At 32.6% G+C, this 24,210-nt stretch overlaps 1 protein-coding gene across 3 annotated transcripts in view; it reads left to right on the plus strand.

The window, feature by feature from the left end:
* The window catches only part of Atpalpha (sodium/potassium-transporting ATPase subunit alpha), a 53,888-nt gene that overhangs the window by 3,024 nt on the left and 26,654 nt on the right, over positions 1 to 24,210 (plus strand). For 2 of the 3 annotated variants that reach the window (XM_014416433.3, XM_014416434.3), the window contains exons 2-6: positions 15,683 to 15,763; positions 17,126 to 17,257; positions 19,008 to 19,211; positions 19,896 to 20,009; positions 20,124 to 20,376. In XM_014416433.3, the coding sequence (XP_014271919.1) occupies positions 15,683 to 15,763; positions 17,126 to 17,257; positions 19,008 to 19,211; positions 19,896 to 20,009; positions 20,124 to 20,376 (784 nt within the window). The remainder of the gene's footprint in view (positions 1 to 15,682; positions 15,764 to 17,125; positions 17,258 to 19,007; positions 19,212 to 19,895; positions 20,010 to 20,123; positions 20,377 to 24,210) is intronic. The other variant, XM_014416435.3, reaches the window with a different exon arrangement.

Here is a 24,210-nt window from a genome sequence, read left to right on the forward strand (position 1 = left end):
ATTAAAAAAAAAAACAAAGTATAATAACTCACAACTTATTTGTAATGGTATGGCCAAATATCATCTTCATTCCGCACTGTTCAAATTTTTACTATCAAGGATCAAATATGTATTGTTTTTCATTATCTAATTATTTCTTTTCTATTTCCAGAACAAGAATCTGTGACCAATCACGGAAATCTTGGGTGATATTAATATCATCTTTGTTGGATAGGGGCTGAATGAGTTGTTCGAAGATTTTTTCTGTTTGTCGAATTTCTGATTAATAGCTACCAAGCTAATGTATTTCTATGGTTTACATCCTTATTTGATGAGAACTATACCTATTAACATATTATTTATGTTTAGATAATGTATCTTTTCTTTGTAAATATGGTTGATAAGAATCTAAATTTTAGCTCAAAGATATTAAAAACTAAAAAATGTATTATAGTGGTCATTTTTGTTTTATTTATAAAAATATGTTTATTATCTCAATGTAGATCCCAACTACTTCATTTTTTTTTAAATTAGTCTATTGCATCATCTATTGCAGTTAATTAATTTATTGTAACTTTTGCTTGCTCAGATAGCCTGGAGGTTACCTAGCATAACTGGCCCCTTAGTGGCTAATGCAGCAATGTGGTTTTAGCGAACATTTAAATACTCAAGTTCAAGGACATTGATCATTTGGTAAAAATTCTGGTACTAACTGTTCAGGTGTGGAAGATCATATGTAATCCATTTTCCGTCAGTCCACACCTGGTGATGTCCTTTCAATATCTTGAAAAACCTTTTCATGATCCCTAATTAGGTTAGGCATTATATGGTCATTACTTCACTCCATTCTCCCTGTATACATATCACCTAATGCAATTTTGAAAAATATAAAATTAAATTAAAAAAGTCCAATGAAATCTAATTATTTTCGTTATTTGTTTAAGTATCAACTGTCGTGAGTATCATATATAATTTTAAAGAACCTTAATATTTGAGAATGCAATAGCATTTTTGGTAAGCCTGTCCATTTATTTTTGACCCTTTATCACCAAATATTCCACAAAACTAATCTATCTAATATTTCCTTCTTTTTTTTAAAGAACTGTTCCATTCTATTAGTTAATTATTCATGATGTCTGGATTTATAATTTGGTTTATCAAACATTTTCTGTATTCATATTTTAAAAACTGTGCTGTAGATTTGAATAACCTTCTTGTATTTATGTATCTTACTTCTAATCATGAAATATAAGTCATTATCTTGAAGCAAGCTAGTTCTCCTATCGGATTTTTTTTGTGATATATGCTTCAGGCATTTTATGCCAAAAATTGAATATCTAGTTTTAATTACATTTAGAGACATGGAATTTTAAAAGTCATGATACACCAAATTGTTCAAAGTTAGTTCCCTACAAAATTAATGACTAGGACAAATTTTGTGGTTCTGCAAGTTATTTAGTGGCTAGGAGAAGGCTCATTAAATAAAGAATCTACTCTATTTGTTACAGATATACTGGCATTTATTGCTTAGATTCCGCATTTCTATTTAAAAATGTTTCCCTTTACGTTATTTAATATAGTCTCAAGCCAATTCGAACCTCTTTGATTTTTAAACTTCTGTATTAGCATTTCCTTAGTCTCTTGAGAAAAACTTAAAAACGAAGAAAACTAAACCATCCCTATGGCATTGAAGAAAAGAGATTACGCATGACCAACTCTAAAAATCGAACTGGGCGCAACCCTACATTTCGAAGTCAGTGATATTTATGTCTGTTCTTAAAATCGAGACTTTGCCAAAGAATAGTTAATAAATTATTTCCGTCATCTATTCTGCAGTAGTAAAATGATTCCGAAGTCACTTTGTGCAATCTCGGATAAAAAGAAAGCTCTCGTTACAATTGTGGAAAAAAAAGTTCTTCAATTTCAGAATCTAAGATTTTAAACCAGGCGGTGGCTGTAAAAACTTATTGTTTAATTTAAATTATATGTATGCATTTTTTAACCTCCATGAACTATCTATTATCCGAAAACTTCTAAAATCGATGTTTTTCTTTGGGCCCTTGGAATGCGAACTAATAGACGACTGTAGTAATAATAAATTCTTTATTTGTTTTGGACAAATTATTAAAACAACATTTTAGAAATAAAAATGGGTTTTATAGAGGTGGTTATAAAGATACAAATGAATATAATGAACTAACAATAGTTTATGAAGTTACTCTAAATTGATAATTTATAAAAATGTATATATTCATATTTACGGATTTTAAATTAATATTTACGCTACGACTTTTTCTGATTGAAATATTGGAATTGTAAGTTTTTAAGAACGGCCATATTTGTTTAAAAATTGGAAGTCGTGTTAGCGGAACACATTAGGGCGTGGGTTCCAAAGTGCCTCATTCGGAACGCTGTGGGCCACCTGCTACAGTCGACATTTATCTCTCAACAGTCCACGAAGAGTAGAATACATCGAGGGATCATTGCGAGGTTCAGGGTATAGTCGTCTTCCCCCACTCCTAAAGTCTTCCACCACCCCTAACATTTTAATTCCACTAATTATTAGATATATTAGAAAACATGGGGTTCTCAGATAATATTTTAAAAAGTTATGAAACACCTTGCAAAACGCATGTAGATATCTTTAAAATTGATTGATTTGCGCAATTTTAGAATCTTTACCTTTGTTTCATGGTCTCATTTTATGAAATGCCCGAAAAATAATGACGTTGAATATAAAATTATAAATAATTACTTTAATTTTGAAGCTATCGAAAGACGAATACTTATTTCGGGGTCTTTCATAACATATTAGTTACTGTGCACGATAGTATTAAAAAGCAAGTGTTTAACAGTAAACCTTCGTTTTAGGTCATTTGAGCCACGACAAGCATTTAAGCTGATTTTGGCATCTTGTATAGGAGTTTTTTTTCTGTCTTACAAAACTGTGGCTGTGGTCCTTTCGGGGTCCTTCTCTGTACTAGACGTAAAATAATAAATTTATAATGCATAATAAATACAGCAAAGCTGGTGTTTTAAAATAATTTTTATTTGTATCCAATCCAATTAACTATGCTTACTTGTTTTTATGAATTTTATTGTAACGAGTAGGTTGGTCGATGTACGACACAATCTCACAAGAGGAGATCATAACACGAAAAGAAAAGGCAATCCTTCCCCGCCGGACCCGCCCCTATAAGACCCCCGGGAAGCGACGATCCTTTATCACTTTTGAAATATTAGCTTAAAACGGGAAGAGGAAACTTTAAGATAGTTTAATCGAACAATATTTAAAAAGCGCCTGAAATTGAAAAACGACATGAAACGCTCCACTCCCGTCCTCCATGGTAGCCTTACTTATCTGACTTTTTAAACAGACAATTATAGCGAGTAGATTGGTCGATGTACAACATGTCAGAATCTCACAAGAGGAGATTATAACAAAAAAAGGCGATTTTATTATGGACGGAGTCAAAAACTTTTTCAAATGTTTTCATGATTACTGATAATTGTTCCTTGGGACCAATGGACAGTAAAATCTTTCAGGAAAATTAAAATAAATCTTATAAGATGTTATTGTTATGTAATTAAAAAATATTATGTGAATTGCCCTAGCTGCTAGTTGTATTAATACTCAATCATATTAAAAGTTAAAAAATTCAAACAGATCCTATACTACAAATCCAGGACTGCATACTGCAATAATGTAGCTGAAAACCGAGATAAATGATTCAAATGAGCTTACTGTACAGGGACTATTGGGCCCTTTAGAGGTGGGTTACAGGATACCACCACCTGAGTCTTACTAACCGTGATATCTCTAGGCAATTCTATACTCTGCACGGCGGTCCCGAAAAAGAAATCGCGCGACAGGGGATGGAAAAAAGGACCACGAAGCCCATTTGCCTGGCTTGTTACCAGTACTTGTCCTTTTGTGTATGAATATGAACACCTCGTTTAACGAAAGTTCATTGTCCAGATAGGTTTTGTACAAAAAAAAAAAATAAATAAATAGACGTTTATCTATTTACAAATTTTGCATGGAAATCAAAATAACTATTCGCTATTCTTCAGGAACTGGATAACAAGTAAGTGATTGAATAGACAGGATTTGAAGAGTGTAATGTCATTAGAGTGATGAATAAAAAATGAAATCTAATTCAGTTGGAACAAAGATCGGATTAGAAAAGTATTAAAAGTTCAACTTTTAACAAAAACTAAACACAATGTTTGTCTTTTTTTTTATTTAATCCCCTCCCTGGTCATTTCTGACATCCGAGGGGGGGGGGGATTATGGAGATAACCAACCTTTTCTAACCATGGGAGGGGCACGTTATTTCGTGGGGCCGCCACAAAATGAACCTTAACTCTCCAGTCCGGATTACAACTGGTACTGCTGCAGTCACAAGCCAGTCTTTTAAATCCCTCAGCTACTAACGACCGTACAGTGTTTGTACTTGTCGGAAATACCAGTTGAAATATATAATAAAATAGGAATGAGCACTCATTCTCAAGAAGAATCCAATGTTACCCACGAAAGCCCATATGATCGATTGCAGGAATGCAGGGGAGGCAAAAATCTCAAGTTTTTCGAGTGCACTGCTTCGAGGATGAATTGACCTATAACTGCATACGATCTAATCTCTTCTACATAAACACCCGAGTGTATTGACATTCTCTGTTTGTGATCATCGATTTTGAACTCATCTCGTTGCCCACTCTCATGTTTAGAGTTTTTGTTTAACTCCACTAACAACGTTAGACAGTGCCTTAATTGATTAAATGTTCACTTGTAGAATCTATGTGTGATGTATCCCATTTATCTGCTAATTCGTAGGCCATGGACTTGTCATAAAACTTTAACAGTAATTATTTATATGATTTTTTTTTTCCAGATCCTGTAGATTAGAAAATATTCGTGTGGCTAATAGAACAAAGAGATTCGGAGTACTTATTAGTGTTCAAGATACGCTATGTTCCATTAACGTAGACGTATCCACGTAAAAGCAGATTTTCCATCAGTTTTGAATAAAAGTTCGACTATTCGTTCGAAACTGAAGGAAAACTTTGTCATATAGAGAGGATTCTCGTTTTATACCAAGGTCCCTTTTTTGGAAACTGACTTAAGTCGAGTCCTGCTCGAAATGTGCATACACACGTAAAACCATATGTTATTGCCTCTGGTTAATAAAGTCTTTTATATAATGTCCACCCAATTTCTTTAGTTTTATTTATCATTCTAACTGATTTTTGAACGGTCCCATTGAAAATTAAATTCTTTTAGTGACGTAAAATGAGTTCTGGTATAAATTTTTTAACGACCTAATTCAAAAATGGGGCGACGTAAGATGGGTACAGCCTGTATTTGTGAAAACCCACAGTTTTGCATTTTTTCCACGAAAACTGTGGAAGATAGAAAATATAACCGTGGTTTCGGGACGATGGCGTTTAAAACTACCCGGGTTTTCCAATGTCGTACGTTTTATTCTTTGTAATTCGGTGTTAATCAACAGTATTGATTTGATTTTAATAAAAGTTTAGTTTTTTTCACCAAACCGAATTCAAAAAATGTGAATTAATATATTTAAGAAAGAGATTGAATTTATTATTATTATTAATTTGTTTTTTACCTGATAACTTTGTTAACTGCAAACAAAAAGATTTTTTTTTCTATTATTATCTGGCTGTGCCCACCGCCCCGAATTCACCCGAGTTAAATTTGGATTTTACTTGTTTGTTTCATACACGTGATGAATACATGATCAAGTTGATTTGATGACCTGAAAAAAAAAAATCTCGACAGAAAGTATATTTCAAATGTCCATGAGTAAACAGTGTTCTCTTAACTCGATTTAAATATGTATGCTTAGACCTTTATCCCTGAGCTTTATTTATAGTTACTGCAAACTTTAACAGAAATATATTCCTCTAAATTGCTTTTGATTTCCCCAATTTATTGACGTACAATAGCCTACATTAAACCAAAAACGGGTTTTCATGTGAACCTTTCCCGAATATTTTAAAAATAATGATGAATCCAAAGTACAATAGGTTGTTTCTTAGTTAATTCTGGTCCGATTTATATATAATATTGGTTTTGTCTTGTAGAGAATTAAATTATCTTTGGAATGAGGTGCTATAATGTTCCAGGAGAGATGTAAATATTTCTAGTTATAGAAAAAACAAATGGTTTCTTTTTTTTTTTTATTATTATAATTTTTTTAAACCAATGAGACTACATACTTTTTAAACTCAACCTTTCTCCACATCTACGGCATAAGAAGTAATCTTTGAAAAGTTGAACTTAATCGACGTTTCCATCACTACAATTACAATACTTGTTTAGACAAGCTTTTTATTATTTGGATTATACTCAGTTTCTATGGGTCAGATGTCTTCAACCTTTTCCTACCTCCATGAATGTTTTTTAGAAATCTAAAAATAAATCAATAAGAGAGTATACAATCTTAAAATCGATAGGATTTTCATTTTCTGCACCTCAGAAAACCTTCATGGAACTCAAATATGTTAGAAACGCGAAAAGTTAAAATAAATGGATACGCAAACTGTTGACCTTAAAATCGATAGCATTTTCATTTTCTATAGTTGGGAAAACAAGTGACCTAAATATGTCGAAAATCCGAAAACTTAAAATTAATTGATACCCAATTTTAAAATCGACACCATTTTCATTTTCTGCACTTCCGAAAACATGAAAGTTTTTATGGTGCTATAACTGCTACTCGTTATATTAGGTAGAACCAATGTTGAGAATCTATTTCATAGTTAGTAGCGCGATACTATTTGAATGAACATATTTTTTTATAAAAATTTTTCTTGTCTTCGGTCGATGTTAATTTGGAAGGAAATCGCACATTCCTCGTATACAAAAATAATACTAGCGTGTTATGGCATGAAAACTGATTTTTAAAAACTGAAAGCCGATAGATCTTTTAATATAGAAAAAACGTTTAACTGAAAAACTCAGGAATGTTACGATCATATATATATATATATATATATATATTCAAGATTACAGAAATCCCGCAAAATCTCTAAAAATCTGATACCTAGAGTGTACAATGGGCTCTAATAGGTACCCTCGAAAACAAAATCGAGAGATTTGAACAGAAAGTCCTCCATACAATTACAGGAGCGATCTGGGATCAGAGCCTTAGCACATGGAGGAGAAGAATAACAGTGAACTGCTTGCAAAGACTGGTCATTCAATGTCTCACGGTATGAAGACGAAGAGTTTAAATTAGGTGAGACAAGTGGCTCGAAGTAATCCATCACGACGCCTCTACACAACAATGAATCTATACCAAAATCTATAAGGATAGATAGATTCAACGAAGATGCGAAAGAGCTGCATTCAGAAAACTGGAAAGCATTAGCCCAAGATAGGCAGGGTTGGAGAAGGCTGGTTTGGGCGGCTATATAGACTATAGAGCCTTTGATATTCTGCAATATATTTACAAACAATGCTTATAAGAGTTCATAGAAAACATTCTCACCATATTTATAAATATAAGTTAAATTTTTAGGAACTCCGAACCGAGCTTGTCACCCCACTTGTGGAGGAAAAAGCAGGACTCCGGAAGATCCCGGGGCTTCTCTCTCAACCGCATCACAGGTCTTAAAAGCCAGTGGAGGATGAGTGAGGCCGTTAGCCGCAGACGTTTAGGACTTAAGAAGAGAATCTGACCTTAACCAGAATTCTAATATAATTATTTACAAGAATACTGAAATCCCGAAAAATCTCTAAAAATTTGATACCAAGGGTGTATAATGCCATGATAAAGCCAACTCTCAGACCCACTGCCGTTACAACCTTCGGGGAGGATTTTAGGGATGGGTAATACTTGATTCGGATTGTGCTAGTGAGTGAGTTTCTCATGCAATGTATACGTTTATTTTAAAACTCAGGTTTTTTTTCTATCCAATTTAACTATTAGAAGTTGATTCATAACGATTTATCATTCATTGAATTTAATGTTTCATTAAATGAAACTAATCATGTGGAATTATATATGATTACGTAATTGAAAATTAAGCATTTTTTTTTTATTATTGCATTAAGGGAGCGATATGAACATTGGTAATGAGTTATAATTATATTTATGTTTTCCGATTAATCTATATAAATTAAAGAATCCTAGTCGTACCTTTAAAAATCATTGTAGTACAGGAAAAATAATCTAAATCGATTAACTAAACAACAAAATTTTTATGTTAATGAAACTATTGATCATAATTTCGTCTTGGTCATAAGAACTCCATTTTGGAGAGTCCGCCCAAATTTAGGGTAGACAACCTTCTCTGGGTTTGTCGAAGTAGCTAACGTTTTATATAGTTATATGTATATATTTGACGTTTTTGATAAATAACCATAAAATCTCAATATTTTTCCAAAATATGTTATTCAAGTAAAAATAAATAAATATTGTACCCGGTGCTAGGTCAGCTTCAATGCCACTGCATGTTCTGTCAATTATCAAGTCAGACCTAGTGTGACTATATTGGCACGAACATTTGATTATGTCTTGATGACCATCGTCAAGTCATAATCACAGTTTACAGTTAACACCAGTTGATCCTTACTTTTAAAGCCTGGGACCCACTAAGCCAGAAACTGGACCATCCCCAGGGTTCTCGAGGATCACCAGTTGGGAACCACTGGTTTACACCATGGCAGTGGGTATGACAACTGCTATGATTATAATCACCGCATTTTTTTAATTTCTCCAGTATTCCAGTATTATTAAACGTTAATTCAGAATTATAATTATTTTTGTGATAAATTTTATTTTAAAAATAAGAAACTAATGGAATAACAATTTTCAGACAATTATTTTTTAGAATTATATTAATTTATTTTAATGAATATTTTTTTCAAGAAATAAATAAAGGCGTTGTTTTTTATCAGAGTTATTTCATCAAATAAACATTATTACAGAAATATTTATTTCGTTGAATAGCTCTTTAATTTATTTGATAAATAGATTATTTCAAGTGTTTAGGTTAGTCTTCTATCGTTAAACACTGAACTTTGATGAAATCTTTTACCTAGATAACAGTATATTGAGTTCATAGCGTTTCTTTGACAAAGATCATTTATGAAATTATTTTATAAAAGATCTTTGACAAAAACTGTGATAGAATAATATCAATCTAAGACTGTGTGGAAATCGTGATACAGATCACATGTTTTTCACAATTTGAGTTTCAGGGATAAAATAAAATAATTTCCCATCCTCCATTGCTTGCGCATAACCTCTACTTGAAAGGACTCATGTCCTATATATTGGTACTGAAATTACCTTGCATCACTACCTACTCATAACTGTTCAGTAAATATCAAAACGCTGGGCTAATATTTCTCCAAACTACAAATCTTAACTATGAAATATTAATTTAAATATTGGCCAAATTCCGCTTTTTACACTACTATGGGAATACCACAAGGAGAGTAATGTGCTTTGCTATGTATCATAGCATCGTTTGTATATATTTTTTTTTTTTTGGGGGGGGGGTTTGATGATAACTCATATTATTCAGAGGTTGGATTTGAAAGTTTTCTGGAAAAAGATTAAAGCAATGAAAGGAAAGACAAGTAAACCAATACGAAATGTAAAGGACGAGAGAGGTATATTGATTACCGGGGACCAGGGTATTTTAGAAAGGTGGAGACACTACTACAGGGAGGTTTTTTCTGGAGATGCCGAGGAGCGAATGATTAGAGAAAGTATAAGGGGAGAATATAATGAGGTGATATGGGAGGAAGAGGTGGAAGCAGCATGAAGAGACGGCATCGTTCCTGAATTCATCAAATATGGTGGAACAGAATTATTGAAAGCATTCCATTGCCTTTTTCAGAAGTTACTCACTGAAAAAGCTACCCTTAGGAATGGGAGTACAACATAATTGTCCCGATTCACAAAAAAGGCGATGCTAATGAATGTGAGAACTATAGACCTATCTGTCTATCCGCAGGTTATTTACAAGCTCTATACCTCAATATTAGAAAAGAATCTTAGAGAGCTTGTGGAGAAAGACTTAGAAGAGGAACAGGCTGCTTTCAGGCCTCAACGCCAGACCCAGGATCATATATTATTTCTCAGAACAATTATTGATAAATCGTGGGAACGAGGAAAGAGTATCCTTTTGGCATTTATAGATCTAAAGGCTGCCTTTGATTCGATCCTTAGACAAGAACTGTGGAATGCTCTTTCTGAAAAATATACCCCGCATGGATTGATAGAAGCTATTAAGTCGACCTATCACGATTCCAAGGGAATAGTAAGGATTAATGGAAGAGAGTCCGATAACTTTGCAATTGAGAAAGGAGTAAAACAAGGTGATAGTTTGAGTTCCGTCCTCTTCATCATTTACATGGATGAACCCTGAAAATGTGCAAACGGAGGACAGCGCGCACTACTATTGGCAAATGGAACATGAGTACAATACTGACCCAGGTAATGGTATTTGCGGATGACATCGTCCTTATAGCAGATAATAAAGAGAACCTACAACAAGCTGTAACTGAATGGGAAGCTGAGCTGGAAAGAAAAGGAATGACCATAAATGTCAGGAAAAGCAAAATAATGCATATAGGCCGGGAACAGAAAAACATTGAAATATTTTGCAAAGGTGAACCAATAGAAATGGTGGACATGTACACTTACCTAGGAATAGTGAACAGCAGGAATGGAAAGGTAGACCAAGAGATATCCAATAGAATAAAGAAGGCAAACGCAATATACTACCACCTCTGCAACACAGTCATAGGAAAAAGGGAGGTAGAGAAGAATGTTAAAGTACATCTCTTCAAGGCTATATACCTACCTACCCTCCTTTATGGAAATGAAAGCTGGGTACCTCTAGATAAGCACCTAAGCAGAGTCACTGTAATAGAAATGAGATACCTACGGAGAGTGGCAGGCCGAACTAGAAGGGATTGCATACGAAATGAGAGGACAAGACAGGATGTTGGAACTGTCTCCGTACAGGAAGCCATTGAAAAGAGACAACTCGGATGATTTGGGCATCTCTGTCGGATGCGTGAAGACTGGGATCCAAGAGGCCAGACCAACAGGAAAACGCCCTAGAGGGAGACCCAGAATGCAATGGAAGGACTTAATCTCCAGAGTGGGAGAGAAAAACTGGGATGCCATGAGGTTACTGGCTCGGTATCGAGGGGGTTTGCTTGGACGGAGGCACCTCCACGCTGAAAGGAGGGAGAGGAAGAAGAAGAGTAAAAAATTATTGCATTAAATGTGTTAGTGGCGGATCTAGGAATTTTCTGAATGATGGTGCGCACCTATGTACCTAGTCAATTCCATACAATAATCTAATATTTCGAGCTAAAAAAATATAGTTTAAGTTTTGAAATGCGACTTACATTTTCAATTAAGAGCATAATAATATCAATGCCTATTGTATTTATATTTAATAGAGAGACGTTTTCAAGAAAAAATAATCTTTTTCGGCTTCCACGGATGGGGAAGATGAGTGTCCCCGGCTGGATTCGCTAGTATTAGTTTGTATTAGTTTGAAATGATTTTTTTAACTAACAACTTGACCTACTGTCAAGTTTGAAGGTTCGGATTATTCCGTGAGATTTTGTGAATGTTTTAAAACAATTAGAGCCGATTTTACAAAAAATATCTTTGAATGTTTAGTTCTATTAATAATTAAACAAACCTCTGCTTATTAAATTAGTGAAATTCTGTTTACTTCATTCCGGAGGTGTGTAACGATTTCTTCAGAGAACGGCTTAACCTTTTTCGAATTTCCCGTGAATGTTCTAAAACAATTCGTGCTCAAAATATATAAATATTTGAAATAATCTCGACTTTTTGTTAGGTTATATAACATTATGTGCAAGTTCATGAATATATCTAATTAAATATAAATTACCAATTCATGAAAAACTAAACACATCGAAATAAATAATAATCAAACAAATAGAAAAATAAATAAAAAAGCGGAGTTACGGCATTAATCCTATCTGGTACTAAGGGACGGGATGCTCTTGGATACAGCGGTGGGTTGCCAGTGAAGAAACTTGGTATAGTTGTCAGTTTCCTTCCATTACACACTCTGGCTCCTGGTGAATACTTTTTTTTAAATTACTTCCTACCTAGTAATGTATGGCATACAGGGGGGTCATATAGAGTTAACCAACCTATTCTATCAGTGGTGGGAGGGTCAAGTTTTCATTCCGGGGAATCGCTTCGAAATAGAAGTATACCCCACACCTAAGCCGGATTCGAACCGGCTACGTTACAGTTCGGTAATTGCTAAGACCGACGTCTTAACTACTCCCTAAGCTACAAACGGATCTCCTCGCAAATATATTCTTCTGCTTTTTTTTTCTGTGTATGCCATTTACAGATCATTGAATAAACTAGAAGTGGGGCCATTTCTTGTGGTACTACCTCTTAACTCCTTTAACCGCTGTTTTTCCAGGCTTCGCTTATATTTTTATCTGGTATAATGCTGAATTTGAGTCACAAGAAGAAATATATCCTCACACGCCAATTCATACAAGTAAGACTAATCCTTCGCCGTACTTTTGGGTCTCTTGAATAAATATTATTTTTCATGTTTTTAATTATTTCAGATTTAATTTTTAGATATGATAGATGTATATATTACTCAAAAACATTTGAACTAACATTCATCCAGAAAATCCATTTATATGCAATTAAATATTAAGAAATTAATTAGGTAAAAAGTACTACTTTAAAACAAATTAACCTAATTCTAAATGTTGTTTCTAGCCTTTAAATAGTATAAGTTTGTTAACCATTATTCTAAATTTTTGTTTATGAATTTTTTCATTAAAATTTTTTATATGGAAATTACCTATTGTCAAAATGATACCCAAACCCCCAAAACCGCCAGAATACTCTTTTGTTTCGGACTACCTAACTTCAAGAGTGCTTGAACCATCACACAGTGGACTGTATGACGTATGAAAAAATGAAAAAAAAGTTTTAAAAGCCTTTAACTAGCAGTTTCTGAGTACAAATTTTGAGAAAACGGATTGAATTTGATACAATTCATACCAGATCATCCTTACACTAATCATAAACTTTTCTGCAACATAGGATCATTATGAGATGTGCCATTTTCAAAATATTGGTGTTTCCAGCGATATATCTTTGCGCGTGCCTAAGTGAATACAGTGGATAGAATTAGCTTAAATTAACACGGGATTAAATTTTCCATAACTTCCCTCACATTTTTGACCAAATCAGATAAGCCTTTTTTAAAATATAGAAGTTTCAAGGAAATTATATTTGCCGGAGCGTAAGCGGAAGTAGATGCTATTGAATGGAACCATCAAGATTCCAAATTCCACATTATTGATCATGTCTTTGATTATTGATTATGCCGTTTTGACCTATGTTCCTGCGAGTTATTTTTCCATCTTTGATTATCTCTTTGGATTACGATATCAGTGACGGCGTTACTGTTCGTTTTTTATTACTTTCTATTATGAATAATAAAGAAATATTAAATAAAAACGAATTTAAATAGTATATTTATTTTTACTTCATTAACGCAGATTCTTATCGAGAAAAAATAAAATTCTTTCTTCTCTTATAAAATTCTTTCTTCCCTCTTCTTATTTTATGTGCACATTCCTCCCCCTCTCCCCTACCAACCACTGCAAAAATGTAATTTTGATGTAAATCTTCAAAAGAATAAAATTTATTCAATACTTCAATTACATATTACGCCTTTGGAGAAACATACGTGAAATTATTGAGAATGCACTTTTAAAGTTTTTAAATCTCGCTATTAAAATTTTAAAATACTGTCTTGCAAAAAATGATATCATAGTAATTAATATTAGAATTACACTAAAACTGTGTTTACTTTTTCCTCCAATAAAAGAATAAGGGTTTTTGCTTGCCATATTTATTGAAATACCCTTTATTAGTAATTCTCACTCCTATTTTATCCAAGCCTGTTGCAACTTTCCTTTTAAGTATGTAATTAGGACTATGTAATCCACATATTGGAGGCAATCCGTGGTTATGGTTCCCATTTTCTCTTTTCCAGTTGTCCATGATGTCCATCTTGTAGATCTTATGTGTCTCATTCTAGGGATAATTAAAGAAAAGAGGGCAGAGGCTGTCTCCCTTTCCAATTCCTCTATCAAGGAAAAAATCAGTTAATTCCTTGCTATTAATCCTCATGACTCCTTTAACATTGTCAAAAATAGTTCTTAGTGTTTATAATAAAATCCCTGTGGCACATTCTTTACTGTGACTGCATCTTATATATTGTTTCTTGGCACAGAATCAAACTCTTAAGTTTGTAATTTTCATCAGCAATTGGGGAGGAAGAACGTTTTCAATGAATGGAAACCATAACCTTCTGTTTATCAGAATTATTGTACTATGCTCCCAATCTTTTGGGATTTCATTTCTATCCCTAATGGTTCTGTCCATTCAATTGATCCAAATTTATACATATTTTTTTTTTTATATTTTTCCTAGGTCCAATGTCAGCCATTGGTTCTGTAGTTGCTAATAATTTTATTTGTAGGAGTAGCAGTTTCCATGATATTTACCTAAATAAATTTACCAGATGTTGATTTATCGTATACTGTATTTCAGGAACCATTGAACCTCTCCTCTAGTAGGCTTCTAATTTTAACAAATTTATACTACCTTAAAAAAAATGTTTAGTTTTTAAGATGTTGAGCACTGAGTGAAAATGAGCGACAATTTTAGGCTTTTCAGTTTTTTGGCCTCTCTTTTTGTTATTTATTCTTGTTTATTGAAGCCATTAGCTTAATATTTTTCAGCATCAAATGTTTTGTAAAAAAATAAATATAATGATGACCAAAAGCAATACGTTTTTCATGCTGGGAATTAATTTTACTGTTCATTTATTTTTTCCTTACCTCTTCTCTACTAAAATATTAAGCCTGAGGTTAGATTCCTACTTGGAGTAATAGTCTTTCAAATATTGAAAATTTATCACTTTAAATGTTACATTTTAAGGTAGTTTTCGTTTAGAACAACAATAGAATGTTTGTTTTCCATAACAACAACTTTAATATGCCCTGAAGATTTAAGATTTGAATTCACCTCTAAAATATATTTGGATAAATATGAGCACATAAAAAAAAATGAATCATTTATAATTAATCTATATGAAGAATAGTTTCTCATATAAAATATTGATTAAATAAACTTTTATAATAAATAGTCTCAGTAACAATTATTATCTTTGAGGAATATAAAGAAGAATGACCATTATATGAGGCTAACATATTACTTGTTTGAACTTGGATAGAATATTCTAATTTAAATGTTAGACTAGTTTTTATTTAAATCATATAGATTTATAGCTACATACATATGTTTTAAGTCTTATTGGCTTTAATGAGCTGATAATAAGTTGGTCTGAATGATTGGCTTATGCTTTCTAGACTGGCAATTGAATTAATAATGAAGTAAGTCTCTTTTGTTTTTAAGGAGTTGGCGAAAATATTAGATTAATTCCCGTACTGAAATTTTGTAAACCTGAGATAGTATAGATAACCCAGGTATCATTTTGTAGGGATATATATGTATCTTATTTTTTCCATTATTTTTTTAATATTAATTTTTTTTTTTTTATCAATAATTTTTGCATTAACTTTATTTATTTTTTTTTTGTATTAATATTATAGCATGGCCGTTCAGATTCATATCGTGTAGCTACTCTACCATCACTTAGTGATGACAACAAAACTGCAGATGGAAAGGTCAAGGTATTTATTAGATCTAATTTTATTAGATCTAAATTCACTTGTTCACTTTGCTGGTATAAGTTCTTTCTGGGATGTTGGGATAATCTGCATGAAATCCCTAAAGAAAACGATTCTGTTCACATAGGTGTTGGTACTAATTTTAGCTTTCTAGGGGAACTTTCATTTTTAACTTTCTACTACTGAATAAAATCACCATCCAAATCTATTGAGTACCTGCTTTGATAACTTTTCTATGCCTTAGTTTTCATTATTACTGTATATGGCCTAATACTGTCTATCTATTTATCTTTCCTAGGTGTTGGCTTTCTTATCTCTTCATCTGCTTCTTTCTCTCACACTTTACTCTTGGGGAAAAAAATAGTTTTAATGTTATATATTTTTATGCATACCATAAACTATTATTTACAATATTTATATATCTGTTAGTACTAATTATTCATAATTTATGTATTAATTTATTTGTATCACTGCTGGAAAGTGTATCATATTTATAGAAAACTGAATTTAGCCTAACAGTTTAAGTTCCACTGAGACTTTTATAAAGGTGAATAAAAAAAAATTAAAAAAAGAAAGAAAGGAAATCTACTGTGGCGATGTCTATAAAATTCTGGCTTCTATAATTCCTGTAAAAAGTTTTTATATTACATAAAAGTACTAATAAATTCACAATAGTAAAACTAGACATTTGTTTAATTTAAATAAGAAGTTTCTTTAGAGAAATTATAAAAAAAAAAAAATCTACATAATTCAAATTTTCTTTTTAACCAAAATTTAAATGTTATGGGTTTATAATTATATTTAATTAGAAGTACCACCTCGTCTTGCTTTAGTAACTACTTCCATCCTTTTTGGCTTTAGCATTTCAAGCTGCACCAAAGTGTTTAAGATAAAAAATCCTGATATATTCTACATTAATTTTTAAACATTACCATAGTTCTGTTAGTTGATAATAACCGACAGCACTAATTGGTCCAAATCAGTACTAATTTTCACTGAATAAATAGATCTTTGATTTTTTTTTTAATCTAAAATCATTTATGTTTCTATGGAATAGTTACTACTGTTTTTTTACAACAATCAATGGTTATTAGAAACTGACTTAAAATTGGGTTCAGACATTCTACTAATATTGTGCCCTATTATCATTTTTTCTTTGTCTAAGCTTTGGTTTGTAATTTTAAGATTCAGTGCAATGTTTTACATTACATAATAGGTTATATTCTGCAATTTGTAAAATCTTATATAATATATAATCCATTATTATATTTTAGTCTTTAGATTTTCATTATTATTGCCTTTAAATTTATCATTATTATTACTAGATTAATCTGTATTTATGTTATCTCAATCTCTTGTTTTCAGTCAAGACGAAAACCTCCTTCAAAGAAACAAAGAAAAGGTGATCTAGATGATTTGAAACAGGAATTAGATATCGACCATCATAAAATATCTGTGGAAGAATTGTATCAACGTTTTGGAACTCATCCTGAAACAGTAAATCATAATTATTCTTATTAAAGTTGTTTTAATCTTCTGTCAAATTTTGTCCTTTTTTATTTTGTTTTATTATCCATAGTACCTATATTATTGAAACTATCTGTTGTAATAAAGATATATGCATCTTGTTAGTTATTTGAAAGAACTTATTTAATTTTAATTTTAAAAAAAGTGATATTGAGACTATGTTTTTTCTTCTTTTATAGTTATTGAGACTAAAATAATGGTTTATTTAAAATTTATTTTAACATGAAGGAGATTAAAACTGAATTATTAACTATACATGTTTTTTAAATACACATGTTTTGGATAAAAATAAATCTCTTGGTATTTTAATGTCAATTAATTTAATGATATCATTCATCAATCAACAAATCATGGATGATATTCATTATAATTTTCTCCACGTCTTGAACTAGTTGTTTTTCTTTTTTTTATCGGCTCCTTTAAGTCTTTTTTCACCATATGTCTCCCATCTTCATTTCTTCTACCAGGTTCTTCTCATCTTTTTCTCTTAACTCTCTTCTCCTTTTATCTTCACCATATCTATGTTCTTTTTCTATCTCTCTTCAGATGTCACCTTCCCCGTGGTGAGAGGCATCACGTTTCTTTCTTTCTCTCCTTCTGTAATCGTCAGGATCTCTATCAACCGTCCATCTCCTATTATTGTTTCTCTGTTGATCATTTCTTTCTCTCTCTATATCCCTTTCTCTTTCCCTGTAATAGTATATTGTGTTAGAATTGCAATCCACACCCTTAGAGTTTTATTTCAGGCTTTTTACAGAATTGAAAGCAGATCTCTGCTGTAGGTACAGATCATGCGCTCTGTCCATAAAACCAGCAACAGCCATGTTTTCTAGGACATCCTCTGGAACTGTAGCTTAAGCAAACCTCACCAGTTGAGAAATGTCCTCTGAGCTGCTACAGTGATTCCCTAGGATCCTGCCTTATCGTCCTGAATTCTGCTCCTTACACCTGCCACTGATAATGGTTACTGAATCCCTTTTCGAGGTGATCGTAAAAACAATTAAATCCCTCTTGATGTTCTTCCAGCCTGCTCCATAGAATATCTAGAGTCTCCCATCACAATGAAACAGTTATGGCAGTGGTTCCTTCCTGGCCATCCCAGCTGTCAGTTGAGAATGCTGCTGTAACTGTAACCAATATGAATTATATGTTGGAGGCTTGATCCTGACTTGATAGCTGGGACTACCGAGCTATCTTCTTCCATGTTGAGAGCATCTCTCTTGATGTCAATGGCACATCCATGATGGGTACTCTGGTCTTTATAGCCTTGACCTCTAGTCCCAGGAAGTCAATTTTGCTTTTAAGCCTCCCAATATAGCATTCTACTTTGTCCTCACTATCATATCGTCTGTCTAAGGTCCGTACTCCGTTTTCCAAATCACAGTCCACATGATAAGTGAAGTGTCTTAAACCTCTTATTTCTAACAAGCAAATCAATATTTCACTTTCTATCTACAATCAAAACAAACTTTTTTCTTTTCTTCTCACCCAAAATCCTGTTTCTGACACCGATTGTCACGCCTTACCTGGGCCATAAACCAATAATGAACAGAAACAATAGTTTTTATTGCAAACTAACAATATTAATCACAATACTTTTACTGCCCTAAAATTACCTCTTTTAAACACTGACAAAACATCTGTTATCAATTTATCAATAATTATTGACTGACTAGATAACTTTGTTCCATTATTAAATAATGACATTTTATTATTTTAGGGATTAACTCATGCAAAAGCAAAAGAAAACCTGGAAAGAGATGGCCCTAATGCATTGACACCTCCAAAAACTACACCAGAATGGGTTAAATTTTGTAAACAATTATTTGGAGGATTTGCTTTACTTCTTTGGGTTGGTGCTATTTTGTGTTTTATTGCCTATTCGATTCAGGCTAGTACTGTTGAGGAGCCCTCAGATGATAATGTAAGTGACCTTGAAAGTAACTTATGCTTCTTTTATTTATTTATTTTTTCTAAAAAATATAAGTAAATATATTGTTATTGCTTACTAAAAATTGTGATTTGTTTCTTTAAATAGGAGTGAATATTATATAATTTACAAAATCTGGCACGGTTTGCTTTAGGTGGGGCCCTATACTATATTTCTATAATATACTATATAACTATAATATATTTCTGAACCAAATAGCTTTGAGATCATAATTATCCTATTTTTATACTTTTTTGTACCTATTCTTAAAATAAAAGCCTAATTTAACTTTTAACTTTTTTTTTTTTTTTGCCTTATGCACATTGCAATTTCTTAGACTGCATGATGAATTCGTGGGGGGATTATGTTGTTTGAGAATGCTGATGAGTTTGAATTTTCATTATTTTATTATCTTTATGATTTTTATTGTACCCCATAATTGGCAGTCAATACATTAAAAATTATAAACTTTTTTTTATTATTTTTGTAATAAAAGGAATTGTTATATTTAGGATCATTAAATATTAGCTTTAACTTAACCATCTTTGCAACTATTTTGTTGTGAATAAAATTAGTTCACTTTCTATTTTAATAAAATTAAATTATTTGTAAGATGAGCCCTAAATTGTTTAGTTGTTTGAATTGTTATATTATTTCTACCATTATTTTCTTTTGCAGTTATATCTAGGCATAGTTTTAGCTGCTGTTGTCATTGTTACTGGTATATTTTCCTACTACCAAGAAAGCAAAAGTTCTAGAATAATGGAATCATTTAAAAACATGGTGCCTCAGGTTAGAAATTTACTTTCATGTTTATTATCTTGTTAATACTAGTGCTTTATATAATTCATTTATTAATTACAATGATAATATTCATTTGTTTTTACCTTATTATTTTATTTTTAGTTCGCTACTGTGATACGGCAAGGAGAAAAACTTACTCTGCGTGCAGAAGATATTGTTTTAGGGGATGTAGTTGAAGTTAAATTTGGTGATCGTATTCCAGCAGACATCCGCATCATTGAAGCCAGAGGTTTTAAAGTTGACAATTCATCTTTAACTGGAGAATCAGAACCACAAAGTCGTGGTGTTGAACTTACGAATGAAAATCCTTTAGAAACTAAAAATCTTGCCTTCTTCTCTACAAATGCTGTCGAAGGTACTTTTCAATTAATAATTTCTGTAATCCTTTAATTTTTTTAATAAAAGCCACTACTGGTTTCACATGAGCAAGTCAAAGTCAATCTGTCATGTTTTACCAATTTAGGATTGATATTCTATAAATTCTGTGTTATCATTTTTAATTGAAGTTTATGATTAAATTGTAATTGTTTCATACACTGTGATTTGCAAATATAAAAATAATCAATCTGTATTATTTATAATATTATAATTTATTATATATTACTGTTTCATGAAATGGTTATGATTTTTTCTTTGTCTACCTTGGCCTATTTAGCCATATTGTATATACATACATAGGTGACACTATATGGGATATAGTCACAAAGACTAGGCCTCTACCAAAAGCTTTCGCCAATTGATACAGTCAGCTGCAGCAGCTCTCCAGTTTCGGACTCCCAGTACAGCCCATGCGTCCGATGTCACTGAGTCCTCCAGTCTTACATTTGGCCTGCCGATCTCTCTTTGTCCATTCATCTTTCCGGATAGCATTTTCCTGGGTATCGCCGAATCATCCATATGTGCAACGTGCTCAGCCCATCGAAGTCATCCCATCTTGATAAACTTTACCAAGTCTATATCCTTATAAAGGCCAGCGAGTTTGGCATTTTTCCTTCTCCAAATCCCACCCTCTCTAACAGAACCAAAAATCCTTCTCAAGATTGATCTTTCAAAGATCAGAGGTTCATTTTATCTTGCTTCTTAAAGATCCATAAGTTAAAATAGAGTGGACCAAGGTTTTGTAGAGTATTCTTGTTCCTGTTAGAGAGGAACCTGCTTCTAAAATGCTTTGCATGGCCAAAGTAGCACTGTCTTGCTGTTGCTATCCTCCTGTTGACTTCTCAAGACATGTCTTGACGGAGGTGTTCTCAGACCCGAGGTAGACAAAGCTGCTTACCTTTTCGAAATCATATGGTCCGGCCACAAAAGGACCGATCCCTGGTTCATCTCCTCCGACTCTCATGTACTTACTTTTAGCTTAATTAACGTGTTGCCCAAGTTTCTTTGCTACATCTTCTATGGCAAAGAATGACTCTCTTAATGCACGCTCCGATCTGGGAGCAATATCAAAGTCGTCAGTGTATCCCAGAAGCTGAACGGTACTGTTAAGAAGGGTTGCGTGGAGTTTGATTCCAGACATATGCACTGCTTTCTCTGCAGCGAAGTTAAAAAGAATATAGGCTAGAGCATCTTCCGAGTAGTCACTTCCAATTTGTACTGCACACTTTGAGCCCGACATCGTCATTTTCACAAGACGTATCAGTTTAATTGGGACGTTCATTTCCAACAGGGCCTGATAGAGCTCCGGCCAAGTTACACTATCATAGGCAGCTTTAAAATCAACTAATAGGTGATGGACAACTATTCTATACTCTTTGAATTTCTCCAGCATCAGCCTCAGTGAGAACAATTGGTCTAATGTGGACCTCCCTCGCCTAAATCCCACTTGATATTTGTCTATCTCTCTCTATTTAGCCACATTGTATGCAATGTTAGTTTAAAGATGCATGCCAAATATCATGAACCTTGAACTTGTAAACCATATATAGCAGCAGATGATGTGATCGGCTGTTTCATCCTCTTTGTGACAGAATCTACATAATGAGGGTCCTGTAAACTTGAGGTTCTGCTTATAAAATTTTCAGTAACCAGTAAATAGCCCTACAACTTTCTAAGTGTGGCCATGTCCTTATGAAGGTACATTTTTTGGAAAGTCTTTGTTTTTTTCTATTAACAGCTTGGAATTTTGCTGTTTCTTGTTAAAACAATACTGATTGGGGTTGTCTTCATAAGTTGTTTTGATTATTCTTTTTTGCATAGCTTAGGATTATGCTATAGGTATGCTCCGATGTTACGTGAATGCACTCGGAATCCTTCCTAGCCAACTTTTGTCGGCTTTTTCTTCTTTCCCTAGTATGTCGCAAGTGCCTAGTATCCATTCAATGCTTATTTTATTATATTCATTAACATACAGTAGAATTTTTAAATACTCTATTGTCACCTCACACAGAGTGTGGGCACAGAAGCTGATGGGTGTATAGATTGAAATATTGTAGTACATTTAGGGGAGTGTATTTTGAATATTATAGCCTTGTGCTAGTAGAGAGCCATCTGTCTAGCAGTTAATACCATTATTTTGTCTATACTGCTTTGTTCTATCTTTTATGACTCTGTACTTTTTATCTATAAACGTTCAGATTGAACCATCAAAGAGCATGACGAGCTGTCATATTCAGTCCTCTAAATTAATATATGATTTCCTTCCTATGTCTGGACTTTAGATTTTGTCTCATTTTTCGCAAGTCTACAGATGGTATTCAAGGCTTCTATCTAAACATCCATATGCAATGATGTTAGTCTAAGTATTACTTCCGTTAGAGCTGTTGGAGTAGTACTCATAACACCTGTTATTATTTAGCCGGCCACAGTTGAATTCTGGATCTGCCCATCTCTAGTTTGTATCCCTATTACATAGCTGTGTATAGAACATCTTTATGTCTGTAATGTAAACTCAATCGTGTGTATTTAGTTTAAGCATCCAAGTTTCACCTACTGTTTTTTTTTTTATAGCCCAATAGGCATTTTATTGCTTTATAAATGGCTATGGTATGTTTATATTTAATTTTTTTTATCATAATATATAGGTTTGCTGCTAATAGAATGAGTAGTTAAAAGTGACTGTTTTTCTTGATAAAAAATAAAAATAATTTTATTAATAGTAAAAATAATTAATTTTATTCTAAAAAAATTCTTTTTAATATTCAAAGTATATTCCATTGTGTTCTGTGATTCTTTCCTATATCAACTGTTAGTCTTTCACTTAAGATTCCTTCACAATACCACTCTTTCGGTTTCAACAGAAGATTTGTGCAACTTCTTTTTGAATCTCTTTCAGAGGATTGAATGTTTTTCCATGAGGGTAGTGGGATATTGACAAGAACAGATGATAGTCAGTAGGTACTAAGTGCATACTATAAGTAAGGTAAAGAAGCAGCTTAATACCATCTGTTCTAAATTTCTTTTGCATATTGTCAGGTGTTATTGAAACGAAATCCGATTCTTTTTTACTAATCACAGGTCACAATATAATTCATTAATTGTAACTGGCCTTTCTAAAATTCTAAACCTTCTGGAATGAATTATATCTACGTAGTTCCTAAATACAGGGAGCATTGTATTTTTTTTTATTTTACTCTTGCTTAGTGACTGGCACGAACAGCATGCTGATTGAAGTCTAACGATTGTTTCTTGGTTTTAAGGTTCCTCTAATAAATACACTTTTCAACCCAAGTAAAAATTTTTTTTAATGAAATGATGGTCATTTTGATTTTTCAAAAGTTTAAAAATTTTTACTCAACGTCATCCCTGCTCAGTAGTCAACTCATCTATGATATAGAAGAAACTCTAATGATGAATGATTTGTTTTTTCCAAGATATGTAACCAACGAATAATGGTGAATTGGGAAACTGAGCTCTCTCTCGCCAAAAGAGCTTCCTTATCTAATGATTATTTTCATCCAGAACTGATGGCTCCAGTTTCAAATTTCTGAAACTATCTACTCACAGTTCATTCAGAAAGTGCATAATTTCCTTTGGATTGCCGCATGAAATGGTTTGTTATAGCTGCAGACAACTTACATCTCTAATAATGGTGTAATATTATCAATATTTCAAATTTTAGTTTTGTGTTATCTGTCCAAATTCCTAGACAAAACTTTAGGTAAAACAAGGTATTTTTTTACTGATTCATGTAGTAAATTAAGTCTGGGAATTAGTATGATATCGACCTTAATTGGATTTGAAAAAGAAA

Source organism: Halyomorpha halys, unplaced genomic scaffold (assembly GCF_000696795.3).
Source record: "Halyomorpha halys isolate HHAL.00 unplaced genomic scaffold, Hhal_1.1 Scaffold124.1, whole genome shotgun sequence".
NCBI classification, from domain to species: Eukaryota; Metazoa; Arthropoda; class Insecta; order Hemiptera; family Pentatomidae; genus Halyomorpha; species Halyomorpha halys.